General features: G+C 26.4%; 1 protein-coding gene across 2 annotated transcripts in view; it reads right to left on the minus strand.

The window, feature by feature from the left end:
* The window catches only part of LOC149061015 (uncharacterized), an 84,180-nt gene extending 70,669 nt beyond the window's left edge, over positions 1 to 13,511 (minus strand). The window contains exons 1-3 of one of the 2 annotated variants that reach the window (XM_089218127.1): positions 13,383 to 13,511; positions 12,973 to 13,318; positions 669 to 2,118 (exon numbers count right to left, since the gene is read on the minus strand). In XM_089218127.1, coding sequence (XP_089074253.1) covers positions 1,925 to 2,118; positions 12,973 to 13,261 — 483 coding nt within the window. In that variant the 5' untranslated portion in view covers positions 13,262 to 13,318; positions 13,383 to 13,511 and the 3' untranslated portion in view covers positions 669 to 1,924. Of the gene's footprint in view, positions 1 to 668; positions 2,119 to 12,972 lie in introns of those variants that run through there. The other variant, XM_089218128.1, reaches the window with a different exon arrangement.
* Positions 13,512 to 18,622: the final 5,111 nt, after the last annotated feature.

The following is an 18,622-nucleotide window of genomic DNA, read 5'->3' on the forward strand; positions in this document are numbered from 1 at the left end:
TATTATAAATTATAATCGCACTAAATTTATTATACTATACGTATTATCTAAGGTAAGTTATTGATTAATTATTATGAAGAAAAAAAAATACATCTAATATACTTAATATGACAATAAAAACAACTAATGAAGAATAATAAATTAAGGTATTTTTCTGGGGATTTTTTTTTCTATATCCGCTGATTTTGTATCGTATTTTAATTTCGGGGATTTGTTCAGTTGTTTTATTTTAAATACTATTATTTTCATTTATTTTTTATTGATCAGAAGCTTGGAAACTATGGTCATTAGTTGTTTTTAGGGGAGACGGTTTGATTAGGTATACATATGTATGTGTGACAAGAATTTCGTTGTAAAATTCCTGGTTAGCCGCATAGGCGCAACTAGGGGGGTGCTGAGCACCCCCAGATCAAAAACACCAAAAATGGAAAAATCATATGAAAAAGTTTTTTTTGTTTTATGTAAGGTTGTTTAAATATTGAATGAGATGTTGTTATAAAATTACTTCTTCAGAAATATTAGAAATATATTCCAATTCTACTAATAAAAGAAAAATAATATTAGTATAAAATAGTATATTATATGTTATGTATAATATTGTTTATTATTTAAACACACTAACATAGTATTATTACCTAACCTTTGAGATGATTGTGCCTCATGTAATTGACTGCTAAAAATGTAAATTGTATGAGCATGGCCCCCACGGGTCTGTTTTATCTACATAATTTTAGCACCCCCAGTGTTTGGCCTCTAGTTGCGCCTATGTGGTTAGGTCACCCATCCGGAAGCTATCAACGCCAGCCCGTGCGTACACTTAGAGCGCATACGCAACTGAGTGTAAACACTGGGCAACGCCAAGCCACATACCATTATTTTTTTAAATATGTGAAAATTAATATTTATTGATAAACATGATGAATAAACAAAAATATTCATTTTTACGATAAGTATGATTATTTTATATATTTAAACTACATATATTTAATAACTATGTAGGTAACTATTGTTTTAATATTTGAACAATGATTAAGAAAAAAAAAACAATTGATTTTGATATTCAACATGTAAATCAAATTAATCGTACGTATATAATACATAGCCCTATTATTTAATACCAACATAAATTAAACATTTTAAATATATTCATTCATTGGACGGATATCGAGTTCTATACCCACTAATTATTATAACAATATAATATGATGGGTGTATTACAAAATGTATATTATTATGCATTAGATAGAAATGTATAATACAATAATTTCCTACTAACGCATTCCGTGGATTCAGATTGGATTATTGTGTTTCTTCATTTCAGTGAACCATCAAAATCCGTAATTTATGAATGTACCTACCTTTTGGCTTTTACTTATATTGACGTAATGGAACTACTAAACAAGAATAATTAAATTAGACGACATTGGGAATTGAATTGAAATTTAACGATAACATAACAATATGTGTATGCATTCAAACTCAAACGGACAAAACAAATAAAATGACGGTCAGGTATAATAATTCAATTTGCCCGTGGAATACATTAAAACGGAATCATCGCTTGAGTGTATAATATTATATTATTATGGTGACGAATGAAAAAAAATATTTAAATTTAAAAATAGACGGCAAGTGTGTAAAAATACGGTGTAAATATTAAAACGGTAATTAAACGTCAACGCTTATCGAGAGTGAGAGACATATGTAATATAAAAATAAGTATACGTATCCAAAGGTACGCAATATTATTAGCATTACGTATCGTTATTTTATAAGTGATGGACGGGTGTTAAAATTACCATATTGTAATTTGAGTTTCGTCTACCGTGTGCTGTACAATACGTATATACCTACATCTGTAAAACACTGTAAAATAATATTATGTGTTTTTGGAAAGATTTTAAGCAAAAATTCAAAAGACACGTCAGTTTGCGCCGTAACTATCGTCGCCGTCGTCGTCGTCGTAAGGGATAGGACGGAGCAACGTCAATGACAGCAGGTGTGTGTGCACCGGAAGTAGGATCTCTGCATCAGCTTCCAGCCCGTTATTCTTTCGGAGGGTTGGATATATACAAGGTACGTGGATGAGACGTTTATCCGGTAACTTCAGCCACCGTGCTAAAAATAATATAATAATATTATATACAAACGGACTCGCCTCTCGGCCATGACAGTCGCTGTGTAGATTTAAGCATGACGTTTGGTATTCAGCTATTTTCCTAACCAAGTGGCCGGGTGTGCTAATGCGTCTCAGATCGTAAATATTATTGGCTGCTGGTCTCAACGCCATCACAACTCCAGTCAAGACCGTTCTCGAGCATTATGCATTATTGATTCTACGTAATCAATGCAGGTATTATTATTATTATTATTATTATTATTATTATTATTATTATTATTATTATTATTATCATTATTATTATTATTATTATTATTATTATTATTATTATTATTATTATTACTACATATGTATAAAATACTAGTAAATAATATATTATATTATGTACGAGTTTACACTGGCGAGATTCAAGCCGACATTTAATTATTTGACCGACTGAATTTTGCAGCCAAAGAGTGGTTTCAGTTGCCCGACATTTCTCAACAGCGTTCTTGAAACAATAATAATAATATATGCTCATTCACATTTCCGTCAAATAACATATTTTTTTAAGTACCGACAATTATTATAAGGACATACAGTTCATATACATGAAACATCACAAAAAAAAATGATAAACATATATTTATTTATTTTTTCTACAACATTTGATAAATTCAAAATATCATATAATTTTATTATAAATATATATTTTATATAGGTAGTAATATTCTATTTTTCTAATATCAAGCAAGTGCGTTGGCATTGTTAACGTTTAATATTATATCTCATCGTTTTGGTATTACATGTACCTACATATCAATGTGAGTACAAAGGATGAGTGTGAAAACATAAATATAAATCTCCGAAGTAAAAATGTCAATTTCCTTAATAATTTCCCTCGTTTATTCTTTGTTTGATCAACAAGAAAAATGATCGTTTATAAATTGTAAAAGGAAATTTTAAATTTATTTTCTACGAAGTCGGCAAAAAAATTTAAAAATAAATTATTATGATATATTGCAGTAACTACCTACTAAGATATTTTCACACAATATAATATAAATGTATAAAACGGAGTTGGGTCGACACACAAATTAAATTCAAAATGTGAAATAACAAATTTCACGTCCCTTCTTTTTTTATACTTTGACATCAAATTAATATAATGTAATCTGTATATTAATTTATTAAATCATGTTCCATAAAGATAATGTTACTCTACGGTAGAATCCTGCTGGTTTTTTTTTTCATTACTTCGTTAAAAATCGTTTTTTTTTTCGTTTGAATTTTACATTTTTATTTCCAAATAGTTTTCACCGTAGGCGATTTAAGTTGAGCACATCATAATGATGAGTAGTGAAAACCCCGAAGATAAAAACACTGGTAAAAGAGCACTTAAACAGAGACGATTTTTGTTTGTGATTTTTTTGTTCTTGCTTTCCATTCTATGAAAAATGGCATCATGACACGTTTACAAATTTGTACCGTCTACATTGCGGACTACAAATGTTCATTCATTTATCTAATTAAGAAGATAAAATAAAAGAGAGAAATTTAAACGAGTTTGACGAATTCGACATAATTAGAAAGTTAGGAGAAACGACTTTAGCAGGCCTGTTTCACGACACAAAGATTAAATGAGTTGAGCATATAATTACAAAAATACAAAAATATCTCTAAAACACTCCGTCGATGTTATAAAATATGGAAATAATATTTAGAATTTATAGTATGTTTTATCCAAAAATACAATTCTACATATTATTTTATTTACTTAATCGGTTTAGTAGGTAATAATTTACACCTCTATAAAATCAATATTGTCAGTGATTTTCTGTTCATGTTAGATAATATGATTTAAACAGGCAGGTTCCCCTATTATATATCTATCTCTCCAGACAATCATAATTGTAGTTCTTGTGGGAAGACTTGAAAGTCATAAATGGCCGACACCTTCCATCTAACAAACATAATATTATTATTGTGTCATTTCGTTGCGTTTCAAATTTTGAAATAAATCATTGAATTATGATATAATTTGTTATGAGTGAATTTTATAATTAAATAACATTTTTAATATTATTATATAAAATTTATTCGATATTTTACATTAAAAATTGAGATGTTTAGTCCTATATTTTAATAATAAAGAATAAGGAACATTATATTTACTATACTTTTATAGCAGATTTTTGTTTTTTGCATACAATGTAAAATGCAATAGATGTCTATAGTATTTTCTTTATACTAGTTACATACATAAAATAATTAAATTCTTTCTTTTTAAGCAATATAATCTCACAAAAAAACAAACAATAGTTATTATTAGTATCAGTAAACTAGAAACAGTGATTCCTAAATAAATACTCCTAAATTACACTTTATTCAATTGTTCATAAATGTTTTTTTATTTTACCAAATATTTAATAATAAGTTGACGTCAGTTTTTCACAACACATATGTATTAACTTATGATTTAAAATTGCAGCTTTTTATCAACTATAATAATATAATCTAACTATCCACAAAATAATGATTAAATTATAATTGTTTTATGTGTAATCTTATACCATCTTAGTAAACCACTACTATTATACATAACTATGTAAGTTGTTCATTGAATTATTTCAAATATTAAAGATTCAATGTCTGGTTTGTTAATGAATTATTAAGAGCTACATAATATTAATTAAGAATTCATTATTCATTAATATCATAAGGTACTATCATCGTTGAATTATGAATAGAATGGTAATAATTATTACCTACCTATCACGTAATTAATGTTATTTTTCTGTTCGTCAATCACATTATAATTAATAATATATTCCTATTCTTTTGTTAAACATACCATAGTCATAAACATTTGTATAAACAATATACATATGCATATAAATATTATTTAAATTACCTACCAATCTATGTTAATAGGCTTAACGTGATAGTTTACATGTACTTATATACTATCTAAGCAATTAATGTTAAATAAATAAACCGGTAATATTAAAGATAGAAAATACACATTAAAGTTTCACATAGTCTGATCAATTAATTCAAATTATTTCTACGTGCAAACGAAGCTAATTTATTATACAGTGTAGATTCATACGTTAGCCAACCGTTAAACGCTTAATTACAATGATAAACTATGCATTCAAATTGTACAAAATTGAAGTACCTACCCATTTACTCTAGTAATTATATATTGGTTATAACTCATAATATAAATATAATATATATTATTCATATATTACAGTATATACATTTCTTCTTAATAAAATATTACCTATGTATATAAAAGCAAGCATATCTGGTTCCATTATATTTTAAATTATATTTCTGAATCAAGCAAATCAGGATTAAGAAAATTTTTTTTCAAACTACAATAATATTAAATTATTATTTTATATTCTCCACGTATCTAGGTATATTAATATTCTGGTTATAACATGCCATTATCGAAAAACACTGAACGACTCGATATAATAATATTATAATTATTTTTGTGGTTAATGGTTAATAAGAATTGTCTCGTACCTAAATAAATTTCACTCGACGATCAAATAAAAAAAAATATGTTAGAGCCAATGAGTATTAAAAATAACGACATAGGTTTACTGTAAGTTATACGTGGACTTTTATTTATATTTATTAATTGTTGTCTTAAATATTCTCTCTTTTAAAAATGATATTTTACATATTTTAATAATCCTGTTTTACATAAATTAATTAGTTGTGACAAACTAGTATATCGTAATATCAATTATTAGATAATTCAAGTGTCGGTTGGTACTCATTCATGGTTAAAATTACAGTTAAAAATAAACTGTATGAACGAAGAATATATATTTCACGGTATAGCGTTGGTTAAAATTAAATTGTCTACTTTTATAATATGTAACATTACGTTTTTATACCAATACCAATGTAATATATTATACACAATTAATCTATTAGAAATTATTTGCTTATTTTTCTCATCAAGTAAAATTCCTTTTTAAATAGATGTAAATATATGCGTCATTGTGACCAACAATAAAATTACTTGAATAAGCTATAAAATATATATATATATATAGCATTTAAAATGCTTATATAATGTAAATAAGCGGCGAAATTGTTTTCCTTGTGTTACTCGTCATTTAGCTGGTCAATGATGTATTTAATTTAAATTAAGTGATAAATCGTTGTACCTATACAAAAAACGATTCTTAGCTGAGACGAAATATCCATAATATGTAACGTATGAATATTGCATTATGTATTTATACTGCTATTATAAACTTATTTTGCTATTAATTATAAATACTTTTATAAGTAGATTAAACTAATTTTCACTATAAATAAATCACACATATTATATTATAATAATTATAATATCGTTTCTTTAGTTGTTATTTAAATCAATTCAAACGATGTGAATAAATTCAACGTATACATTTTCTTAGAATTGAACTAAACATTTCGAATATTTCAATAAGTATTGTAAATACAAAACATATAAGAGCTCAAGTTTCAATTGTTTCAATTACTATTAACTAATAATGGTTTTTGAATTATACACTCAAATTATAATATTTAATATTTAAATAGCTAAGTTGAAAGTGTATCTAAATATCTAATTGTTGTAAAAGCTGAATATAAAATCTATGAACAAATAAATTTTGCATATTATGTATTTTTGATACTATTATGTTACTGCAAAAATGTATTTTAATTAACTTTGTATTGAATCTTAAAGCCAGCTTAGTTATTAAAATAGATAATAATATGCAAACATTTTAATTTTAAAGACATTTGTAAAAATTTGAACATTAAACGCCTATAAAAAAAATGTAGCTCAAATACTTTCAATAATTTTAAATCACTATAAGCTATAAGTACAACTTATTCATGAACTCATATTACATGATTATGATTTTTGACCGAGTATATACATTTGTATCACTATTTATAAAAAAAAAAAATTATTATAACTACCTACACTTAGTACAGAAAATATTATTTTATGAAAATTTCAAGTATTCGTAATAATTTATTTTCGAATTACTTTAAAATATCAAAATGAATTCAATCAAAAATTAACATTACCTACTTAAATAATCCAGTATTTGCTAAAATATTTTTTTTTGTTTTTCCCAATTATTAAGACAGTAAATTATTTTTATTTTTACTTTCTAAGGTACAAATTAGATGACAGAAATTTTCAATTAGAAATTACCCTCGTTTTTCTGGATTACCTTAAATATGAAAATATGTCTTAAGTACAAAAATAAATTTAGAATTAAAATACAAATAAACACGCATCATTGTATTATCAACCTTGCTTCACTCAGAATCTAAAATATATAGGCAATTCCTTTTAACTTGCCTTTTTGAATCAGGTATTAAAAGATTCATTGAACTTAATTTTTATGAGACATTTACAATTAAGGCAAATGTTCACCTATTTATTACTTGTTATTACTTGTAGTTACTTGTTTAAGTATTTTATTATTTTAATCACTTTAATTTAATATATAAAATTAAATGTATATTTAACGCTATGGACAAATTTAGTACCAATATATTGTTAATAAATACTAAATTTGATAATGCATTTTGTTTGATTTGTTTATATTAATTATGTATTTGATTAGGTACCACTGAGACAAAAATTATAAAATTATATTAACTTAATTTTAATTGTTTAAGATAATTATTATTGAAATATGAGTTCAAATTTGTTGGAGTAATATTTCAATTAAATTTATCAATAAGCAGTAATAATGTGTGATATAACCACAAAATATTACACTGAACAAATAAGTGTCTATAATTGAGAATAAAATTATAAATGTTGAACTCGTAACTATGGACTTCAACTTAACTTCTAACATAACGAATAAATAATTAGCATAATATGTTGACTATATCAATATACAGTCGGCTCTCGATAATTCAAAATTGTCGGGATTGTTGAAAAACTTCGAATTACCGAGAGTTAATAAATACTTTTTTTTTTTGCATTGTTCATAATTATTAATTCTTTCAGCAAACTAGATGGTACATAATATTAGAGTTATACATTGTTTTTAAATTGTAAATTAAACTATATAAAAATTATATTATGTACATTAAATTATGATTGTAAAAGATAATTATTATAAGAAATCTGTTATGGTTTTCTGCTTCATCGAATTGATTTTCATTTTTTCATAACTTTTTATATTTGGTGAATATACTTCAAATTGTCACGTAATAGCAAGGCCGTAACTGAAAAAAAAATTTCAAGGGGATCCAAAATTTTTTCAAATGTAGATAGATAGTGAATATTTTTCATTACCTAACCGCTAAAAGGTTTCTACTTTTAAACATTTCGAGGGGGGTAGACCCATAAATCCTCCCCACAGTTACGGCCTTGTATGTTAGTGGTCAGTTTTCCCAAAATTTAATTTCGAGATACATAGTGTACTTAAATGCATTGTTTTTATTCGAATTACCGCGTGTGATTTTCAAGGGACAGAGCATTTACTTCGAATTACCGAAGGATTCGAATTATTGAACGTTTGAATTATCGAGAGTCGACTGTCTTAAAGGTAATAGTTAAGCTATCATGAAAGTCTGATGAAGCTGGCATTTAAATTTCCTCTACAATCAGCCAATTATTATTAAACATGTACACTGATGGCAGTTGATTCGGTAAAGCACGATTGAGCATAAAACAATTGAGCATAGACCTTTTTAGCAACACGATTGAGCATAGAATATTTTATGCGATGTTGCCATATTCACTTTGCCAACATTTTGAAATTTATTATTTTCACTTGTTATTACACCAATTATTATGATATATGACGCGAGCCGAGCTCCTCGCAGAAAAACGACGTTTTAGATATTTAGCTTCAGGGGAAAATATAAGATAATTAAGATACAATTCCAAAATTATTAAAACAATAATATCAGTGTTCGATCACCTATAGTCGTGTATAGTGCGTTTCGTATAAATGCTTTTATAGTTTCTATTTTTTTAATATGGATATAAGTGATATAACAATTATTTTATCAGAAAGAGGCAAAGAATTGGCCTTAGTGAGTTTATACAAATATAAATTAATTGGAGAGCGCAAAAAAGATTAATCTTTTAAGATGGAGTTTTACGAATAATAAATGTTCAGCAATAATGTTCTCAGGTTTAGATAAACGTAAAGTGATTGAAACTGCTGAACAACATAAACACGATCAAAATTCTATTGAGAAAATAGAAACACAAGTTTTGAGACAAAATTGCAAGAGAAAAGCTGAAGAATCAATTTTCACACGGCCACTTAAAATTATTCGCACTGAATTTATTTAAATAAATATTTTTGTACCTATAATACAGTTAAAAATTGAAAATGGCAACGTTTCAGAGTTTTTTATGCTCAATCGTGTTGGTTTTCTTTTGTATTTCAATTTCCTTTGATACGCCGACAATTTATGCTCAATCGTGTTGCGAAAAATATGTTTTATGCTCAATCGTGTCACAGCCAGTAGATTATTAAGTTAAAAATGTTGATGTGAAAAAAAAAGTTTATGACAAAACATTTCAATCTGTAAATTGTAAAACTCAAAACTAATCTGACAAATCCCGAAGTTAAATTTTGACGAGTAAATTTATTAAGATAAAAATGTGTCATATAAATTCTCTGGAAATTTAACCATCATATGATTCTTATTATATTATTTATACAAGACACAAAATCACTAGGTATTTTATTTAACAATTTAAAAAACTAAATGTATATTTATATTAATTGTTTTAAATGTATATTACTCATTAAAATTACTCACTGTAGTTTATGTTTTGTTTAAATTACATAAACGCAAAGTATTTTATTATTTTAGTTAACTAACTATAGTGAATGTAATCATATGCTAAATAATTTCAACTAACTTTAAATATAACTATTGATTCTAAAATGTAGTCAGTATTTAAAATTTAAGTTTATGAATTTTTTTAGGTGAACAAATAGTAATTCTTTATACCAGACGTCAATAAGTTCAAACTAACAAAATAATTATAACTATATAGTGTTCTATCATTTAAAGTTGTTTCTCAATAATACCTTTTTGTCATCCTCATTCAATTTTTCCAATAGGCTTAGTCTAATAATTTACGACCAAACAAATCCTCATTTATTGTATTAAGAAGACGCCACACCCATACGAACAACTCAGCAAATGTTACGTTTATAATAATCTTCTTTGTTCTGTAATTTTGAAGATATTAGATTGAATTGCCTAATTATAAAATACATAAGATTATAATCTAGGATATTTTGGAGGATTTTGTCGATATGTTATTTTTGAAAAAGCCAGTTAGATTACTTTAAGTTTGAAAAAAAAAGAGTAAAATGGATGTTTCTTTATATGAATCATTGCAATTTTATATAAGTATTATATATCATCAGATTCTATAAAATCTATAAAGTATAAAATAAAACTGTTTCCCACATTCTTAGTAGGTAGGTAGGTACCGTATAATATTGGTTCTAATCCTCAATTTATAATTTATAATTTTCATAAACCAAAAGGGATTATTTAAAAAAAATAAAGGAGTAGGTTAGATTACTGGATTTAGAACCGGAACAAAAAAATAAACTAAATTTGCGTACCAGTCTCATCCATGTAAGTTTTCAACAAATCAATCAAGATTCTTTAATTTTGACTTCCTAATAAAATAAAGAATGGTTACATCCCATAAAAATAAGACTTCTTAAAACTTGTTTACTATAATAGTTATCCATTTTGAAATGGAAATTGGATTGTTACAATGTGTATACAATATTAAAATATTGAGATTTAGAACATTGTTTGGTGACAACTTTTTGTAAGTATTTTTAAATCTAATGTAACACATAATATGGAAATATAAGTAATGCAAAAAATTTTTTTAAATGGTAGAATTTAAGTTTTAATCGAATTGATTCGATATCATGGCGTTATTGAATAGTTTTTAAATACATAAAGGGTCTTTTCACAACACAAACATGAATAAGATGGATACAGTGCAGTCCATGGAATTGCATGGTACAAGCATAAGAAATAAAAAATACACAATCGAAAAACACCACGCATTCTATTTGACTATGATCATATAAATATATCACACTTGTATCATGGTTTTGCATTTGTTTGCTAATTGTTTTTCTCCCATTTTCATTCACTAAATTGTTATTAGTTATTGGTCTTTTGATTTTACTTTTTTGAAATTAATGCAACCAATTCAAACATTATTCCACTATTGTAAACCATATTTTTTGATTTGGAACGCTGCAGTGAAGAAATGTTTGTTTCACGGAGGTCGAAGATATGTAAATTTTATTTGGAAGTTTTTATTATGTTTTAAAATAAAATTTTTGTTAGATGAAGCTCGACTAGAATTAATCACTGAATAATAGAAACCAAAGAAATTTTCAATAGGATATTTAAATATAAAAGATTTAATGATATTATTAACAAATATGAGAAAAAACATATTTAATATCTCCCAATGTATAAATGATTTTATGTTAGTACCTAACTATAATATTATATAACAATAAACATTTTTGTATATTAATTAAAAAAATAATTTAAAAATTTTCATTTTTATATAAATAATATATTATAGTAGTTAAAAATTTTAATGTCGTAACATTTAAAAACCATCTTTAGTAAAGTAAATAAAATTCTCAATATATATTTATTCATTTTCTAAAAATATTAAATTTATAATCATTTTATAATACGAATATCAACACACACCAAATTGCTCAATTTATGTCATAAAAACATCATTCTGCAATATATTCTATATTATGTAATCATTTGTTAATTTACCTTAGTTTAATTGACCTAAGTCACACTTTTATAGTAGTTTAAAAACTTTATTTTACAAGACTAATCATGTATCAGTATGTTTGTTTCAACAATGCTATAGGTACTCATCAAAAGAAATTTAAAAAAATTTATATCGATTTACTAGATAAAACATATTTTAATTTTTCAGATCTCTATAGCAGGTACTAAAAATAAAATGGAAATGTTTTTTTTCTGTTAGCGATAAATGGGGAATCGAAATATAATAATGTTTTTTCGATAAACTTTATATTACGATTAAAAAAATTCCGAAATTTAATATGCTAATCGTATTCAAGTGTTTGAATAAAATCTTTTTTTTACTATTTTTACATACAAATTCGTTTTAGAACTTTACGTATTGAATTTTTAATTTGAAAACAACATAGTACCTGTATAGTGTATATAATGTAATTTCCTGATTATAATTCAGTTAAAATACTGCAGAGGAAAAAACCGGCCACTGTGTATCAAAAACATTTTGAAAATAATTCCTGGATTAATCGAAACACAATATAATAATATAGGTACCTATAAATACAGTTGCGTGTCGGTTTCATTTTATCGAACATGATATTGTTAAAATTCATCTACCATGATAATAATATACTCTATTGCTTGTGTGTCAGTAGTGTTATGACCAATCAAAGTTTTAGCTCGTGACTCGTTCAGGACTGTTTGGTGGAATTATAATATTATTATGATTGAGGTCGCTGGGGGATGGTTATTAATGAGGCCAGATCGTGTGATCGACGACAACAGAATTCTCGAAATACGTAAGTATTAATACGGATGTCCACCCGTACTCTAATCGAACGGAAATAATTTTTTTAAATGCAAAAAATAATTTCAAACATGCTTTTAAAACATTATTAGTAATATAGATGTTATTATAAGTAATACTATGGTTACATATTGTTGAGACGACATATTTTTGTCGATCGTTGTACTATATAATATAGGTATCGTTGTAATATCGTGTATAGTAAGAAAAAATTTAAATCACTTACCGATTGAATAGACTGCACCTTCCAGCCGGAAAATCTTGTTTCTCCCTTCGCTGACCACATCATCATCCACTTCGTCTGTTGGCATGTCCGAATCGTTTCCGTCCTTTTCTTTCACTTCCGGTCTTTCATCTCCGGGTTTTCCTTTTTTGTCCACCATCAGCTCAACGGTAGTCACGAACGGCCTGTCGGATGTACCACCGCTCTTATCTACGGCCGGTGGCTCATGTTCGTCAACCGCGCGATTTCTGACGGCCCCGGACCTCTTGTCCGATTCTCCTTCCTTGTCCATGTCCTCCGCGCGATCTTTGACGGTCGCGGATGATCGGACTTCTAAGTCCGTTAGGTTCTTTCAAATCGTATGTGAATAAATAATGTTATGTAATATGATTTTTCACGTGTGCTATACGTACGAGGACACAAGACAGGTGGTAAACGATATTTGACTTGGACGGTCAACGAATAGTCTCAGCAGTGGATCGAGTGGCGGTGGCAGCAGTAGAAACGGCACCGACGATGCTCGACTGTCTGGCGACCGATCCACGTGGTGAGTGGCAGCGGCAAAGGCGTCAGCGGCGACGGTGGCAGCGACAAAAAGCGGCGGACCGCGTCAACGCGCCAGCGTGAAAAGTGCGTTTTCCGGCCGAGTCGCGCGCGCGGTTCGCCACCGCCGTTGACGTGTAGGCCAACATTCGTTTACGATGCGCTGTAACCGAAATATACGGTGGATATGTTATTATAATATTGAAATATATACACCTCACATACTATTAGGTTGTGCGTATGTGTGCGTGTGGGGTGCATGCGTGCGTGTTACACCCATTAATAAATAATTATTTTTGTAATTATTCTTAACGATTTTTTGTTTGATTTGTCCATTTATTTTACCTATATCGGTAGTACTATTTGAACGTCCAAGCCCACACTCACCATTGCGCATATTTTATTCCTCTACTCATGTTCTTAAGCCATTTTTACGACTATATGTGTGTTTTGAAATGTAAAATTTAAAACTATAAATTTTGTCACCAGGCGGTCAAACGTGAATCGAAGATTTTCATTTTTATCTAAGTTTTTTAAAATTAAATAACATATTCCAATCGTCCACAAATTCGTATATCTACTATATGATACGTAAGTACAACGTAGTATCCACTTAGTTCTCAATTCACTATAGTACTATACCAAGGTAGCAGGAATTCGATACAAATTAATAACGTTTATTTAAAAATATTATACTGGATTGGAAAAAAGTCAATTTTTGAACATTAAATAAACTAAACATTTTACAAATTATTATTTTAATACAGTTGTGAATGTACAATGTATTTGAATGTAATATTTGAATATTATTTTTTTAATATTTCAATGTATTTCAAACAAATAACGTTTACCAAAATAACGATTTTAATTTTAATTTTTCTATAAATTAAATCAACATATATGCCATACTGTATGTTATTAATATAACTTAAATATTTAGCACGAGCAATTTAAATTATTATCATAATAAAAAAAATGTTTAATAAAATATCACAACATACACATACTTTGCACATTTATGGGATCTATTGTATATGAATTATATTTTAAATAATATTTTTAATAATACTTATGACAATCATATTTTTAGATATATGTAAATTGAAAATATTATTTTAATAATTTAATTTGAATTGCTTACGTGGCTGTGAGCGCTGTTCATTTCTTATTAAAATTTATCATGGTAATGATATAACATCACTGAATCTGAAATTCGCTCGCATAGTCGGTGTATGAGCAAGTACGACTCGGGTCAACGAGATCCCGTACATATTTTGATAACAAAAATACAACATGGTTCTTTCAATAAACTTCTTTAGGTTCGGTAGCGTACGTTGTATGTATATAATATGAGTTCAGCAAAACGCGTTACAGATGTTATGATAAAATAATATATAATACAGTGTGTTCAATGTTAAAGGTAACAGGAAATATTTCAATCATGTAATCTTGAATTTGATTCGGGGATTTTATACTGCAAATAGGACATATAAATACATCTGTTTTTGATAAATTCAAATTTTTAATTATTTTTACCAGCGCATACTAAGATAAAAATATCTTAAATAGGAATCACCATTTTTAAGACCGGATTTCGATTGCTTTATTTTTCTGAACAACTTTTATCTTTACAGTTCGTTGATATCTTCAAAATTGCCATTTTTATGACGGCCGAAAGTTTTAAATCAGTTAATTCGTAAATATCGCATTTTTCAACGAATAAATTATAATGATATTTTTTTATAAATCCGATATAACAATAAATACACATTGTAGTTTTAATAAAAATAAATTGTTATAATAATACCTATAAATGTGTAATTAAGATAGAGCGTTAAAAACCAATCCTCTTATTCTTCGTTAAAAGGATCTGAGTGTTTTAAACTTACATCTCACTTTAATTATCTTCCTAATGTTTTAAATAAAACTATGGAGTCTTAAGACTAGAACAACAAGTTTAGAAGTTAAAAATTAGAAACCATCCAACATAGTACTGAGTGACACTCCGAGCCACTAGTTTTTACAACTCAGACCTTAAGGTATATTAGCTGACTTTTTATAGATTAAATGAGAGGGTGCTTACTATTCTATAATATGAAAAATCATACAAAAGAATTAGATTTTATTTTAAATATAAGGTACTATAATTAGGTTAATAAAACTACACGAGTTGTAAAATAAAAAATAATTAATAATAATAATAGTAATATTATATAATATAATAAAGTTACTCATATTAAACAATCAAAATCATATTATTAAATTAATTATAATAAGATAATTGTTTTGTTTTTTAATGTTTCGTGCTCAAAATTGAATTTGTATTTAAAATTAATTTTAAAAATATGTGTAAAAATACATGCAAATTTATGTCTATTTATTTATCATATCTGTATTTCAAATAATAAAAATATTATAATAAGAAGAAAATAATTATTATCAATTTATAATGTAATGATATTTCTACACCTCAACATCAGTTATTCACATTCCACATTTTAAGGAATTTAAAAAATATATTGAATACAAATATTTTTTCTATGCTAATAATTTTGGTAATACAATTTTATAAATTATACTCATAATATTCATTAAAAACCATTTTTTGTACACCTTGTATATACGTGCGTTTGAGTGTTAATGTTTAAAATAACAATAAATAATTTAAATAAAGACAATGAAAAAGTTTTATTACCATTTCTGTGTAATACTTCACACAATTCTAACCATTTATTTTGATTTTACTGCAAAAAAAGCTTTAAGTTTACTAAAAATATTTCAATTCGAGAGTATAATCTGTGTTAGTAAAGTAAAAAAATATGCACAATACTTTTTTATTTAAATCATATTCAAAAAAAGCTTTCATAAAAAAAAGTTGATAGGTATATCCATATTTTTGGATTCAGAGTGGAGAGTGAGAGAAGTAATCGATTTTACATTGATGTGAGCTTTTATGACTTTTTAATGAATACGCCATACTCCATATCAATTTGATCATAAGCTCAACCATTTAAAGCTATCTAGTAATAATTCAACAATAAAAACTAATATATTTCTATACATATTTATTGAGGTTCATAATTAATTAATTATTAATAAGTAAGAAAAAGAAACTATTAATTCTCAAGCAATTTTTTTAAGCTGTAATCTTTTCTTTGAATCAATATTTTAATAAAGCGACTCAATACTACACTATAATCTCATATTTAAAATTATTATACGGTAAATAGGTAATAGTTTTTTTTTCCTATGGTCTGATTTAAAACTGTATCTTGTAGTGTTTGATTTAAATACTTTTATGATAAAAGATAAATACAATTGAAATTGAATCAAGAATAAATTGATTAAGTTATAATAACTCAATAGGTACGTCATAAAATAAGCTTGATTTGGAGTATTTTAGATTCATAATTAAATAAATAAATTATTGCACAATTCAAAAATAGCTGTCCTAAACATTAACTAATTATTGATTGTGTGTAGTGTACCTATACTATATTATTATTTATTATTAATTATTATAGATTAGATATGACTCATTAGTAAGACATGGGGTCACCACAAAATATTATTCTTGATGGGAAATTCTTATTAAAATAATAAATGTAACAATCTCAAAAATAAAAGGATCATAGAAAAAAAAAACAATTGTATAGTCTCTTTTATTTGATTTATTTATAGATTATAATTTAAAGACTAAAACTAAACCAATTTAATTATAAAATATTGTTGAAAAAGTATTGAAAACCTTTATTTTAATTTATATTTAATTGTCACCAGTGGGTGGCTTCTCCTTCATATTTTTCTGGCTGTAATCTTAATTTGTTAACACTTAAGCTTATTATGCATAACTTGTATAGATTGTTTAACTCAAATAAAAAAAAAAAATAAAAATAAAAAAAAAAAAAAAAATATATTTAATTTATACTTATATATTTAAGTTCATAAAAAAAATCATTAACAGACGAATAGTCCCAGATCAACTAACGACATAGTAATTCTAATTATTAGGATATACAGAAAACGACCACAAATAAATAAATTAAGTGCAGTTTTAGAATAAACCTTAATCTCGATGAGGAATAACCCATAGTATCTAATAATAATACTAGACATTTAGCAAATAAAACAGCACTAAAAGTGAGCCTTCACTCCTTTGACAAGTGGATGAGTTTTAATATCTTGGAATAAACATAAACAAATAAAAATTATACTTATATGAAATCCAATTGAGAATAAAAATGTGATTAAAGCATATTTTTTATGAATAAGACGTTCAAGATTAGACTATTACTTAAAAGTACGAAAGAGAAACTGTACTTTTCTTTTCTTTGTCCGTCAGATAGCAACAAGTAACTTTCGCATGTCTCACCATATCGCCCAAAACTCAGAAACGAAGAAGAATTACTCACATTCAAAAACAAAAACATGGATTTTTGTCTTCGAAATGGTGAATATGAGAGAAGAAAAAATATAGATCTGGAAATATTATTTAACGAGCAAATTTTATATTAGATTATTCTTGAAGTCAAAACGCTTGGAATCGACTGGTTACGTTTGGTGAGTTAAATGTCTTGATAAAAACCCCGATAAAAAAATGACTAAGAAGAAGACTTCAGCAATGATGATTAGACAGGATGAAAGATATTTTACTTACAAAATACTTGAGACGATTGAATGACACAGTAAACCAGAATGGAGAAACTAGATGAAAGCACGCAAAATTCTTTAATAGCCTGTATACATATATCATAAGAAAAAATTATTATTAATATTATTTAATCATGCCAATATTTATTAACACATTGATAGACGATGAGGATAATCAATAATCATACAAAACTTGCCTAGATAAATTATATCTAATATCTGATCATATCTAATTATAGGAAAAATAATAGGTATTATATTTGTCTTATTTTGTCAGTATCCAACGTCTCATATTATGCTGTATGGGGACAATACAACTTGCTATTTCGTGTAGTACCATTGAAAAAAAACCTGCTATAATACGTAGTGTTACTAGTTGGTCAATTTTTATAGTACTGCTATAAGAGTAGTATTATTCAAAACTTCAAAAGCGTCCTCTAACATCACCAAACAAAAATAC

The sequence above is a fragment of the Diuraphis noxia genome, unplaced genomic scaffold, assembly GCF_037042655.1.
Source record: "Diuraphis noxia isolate RWA-SAM2 unplaced genomic scaffold, SU_Dnox_SAM2 contig0001, whole genome shotgun sequence".
Classification (NCBI taxonomy): domain Eukaryota; kingdom Metazoa; phylum Arthropoda; class Insecta; order Hemiptera; family Aphididae; genus Diuraphis; species Diuraphis noxia.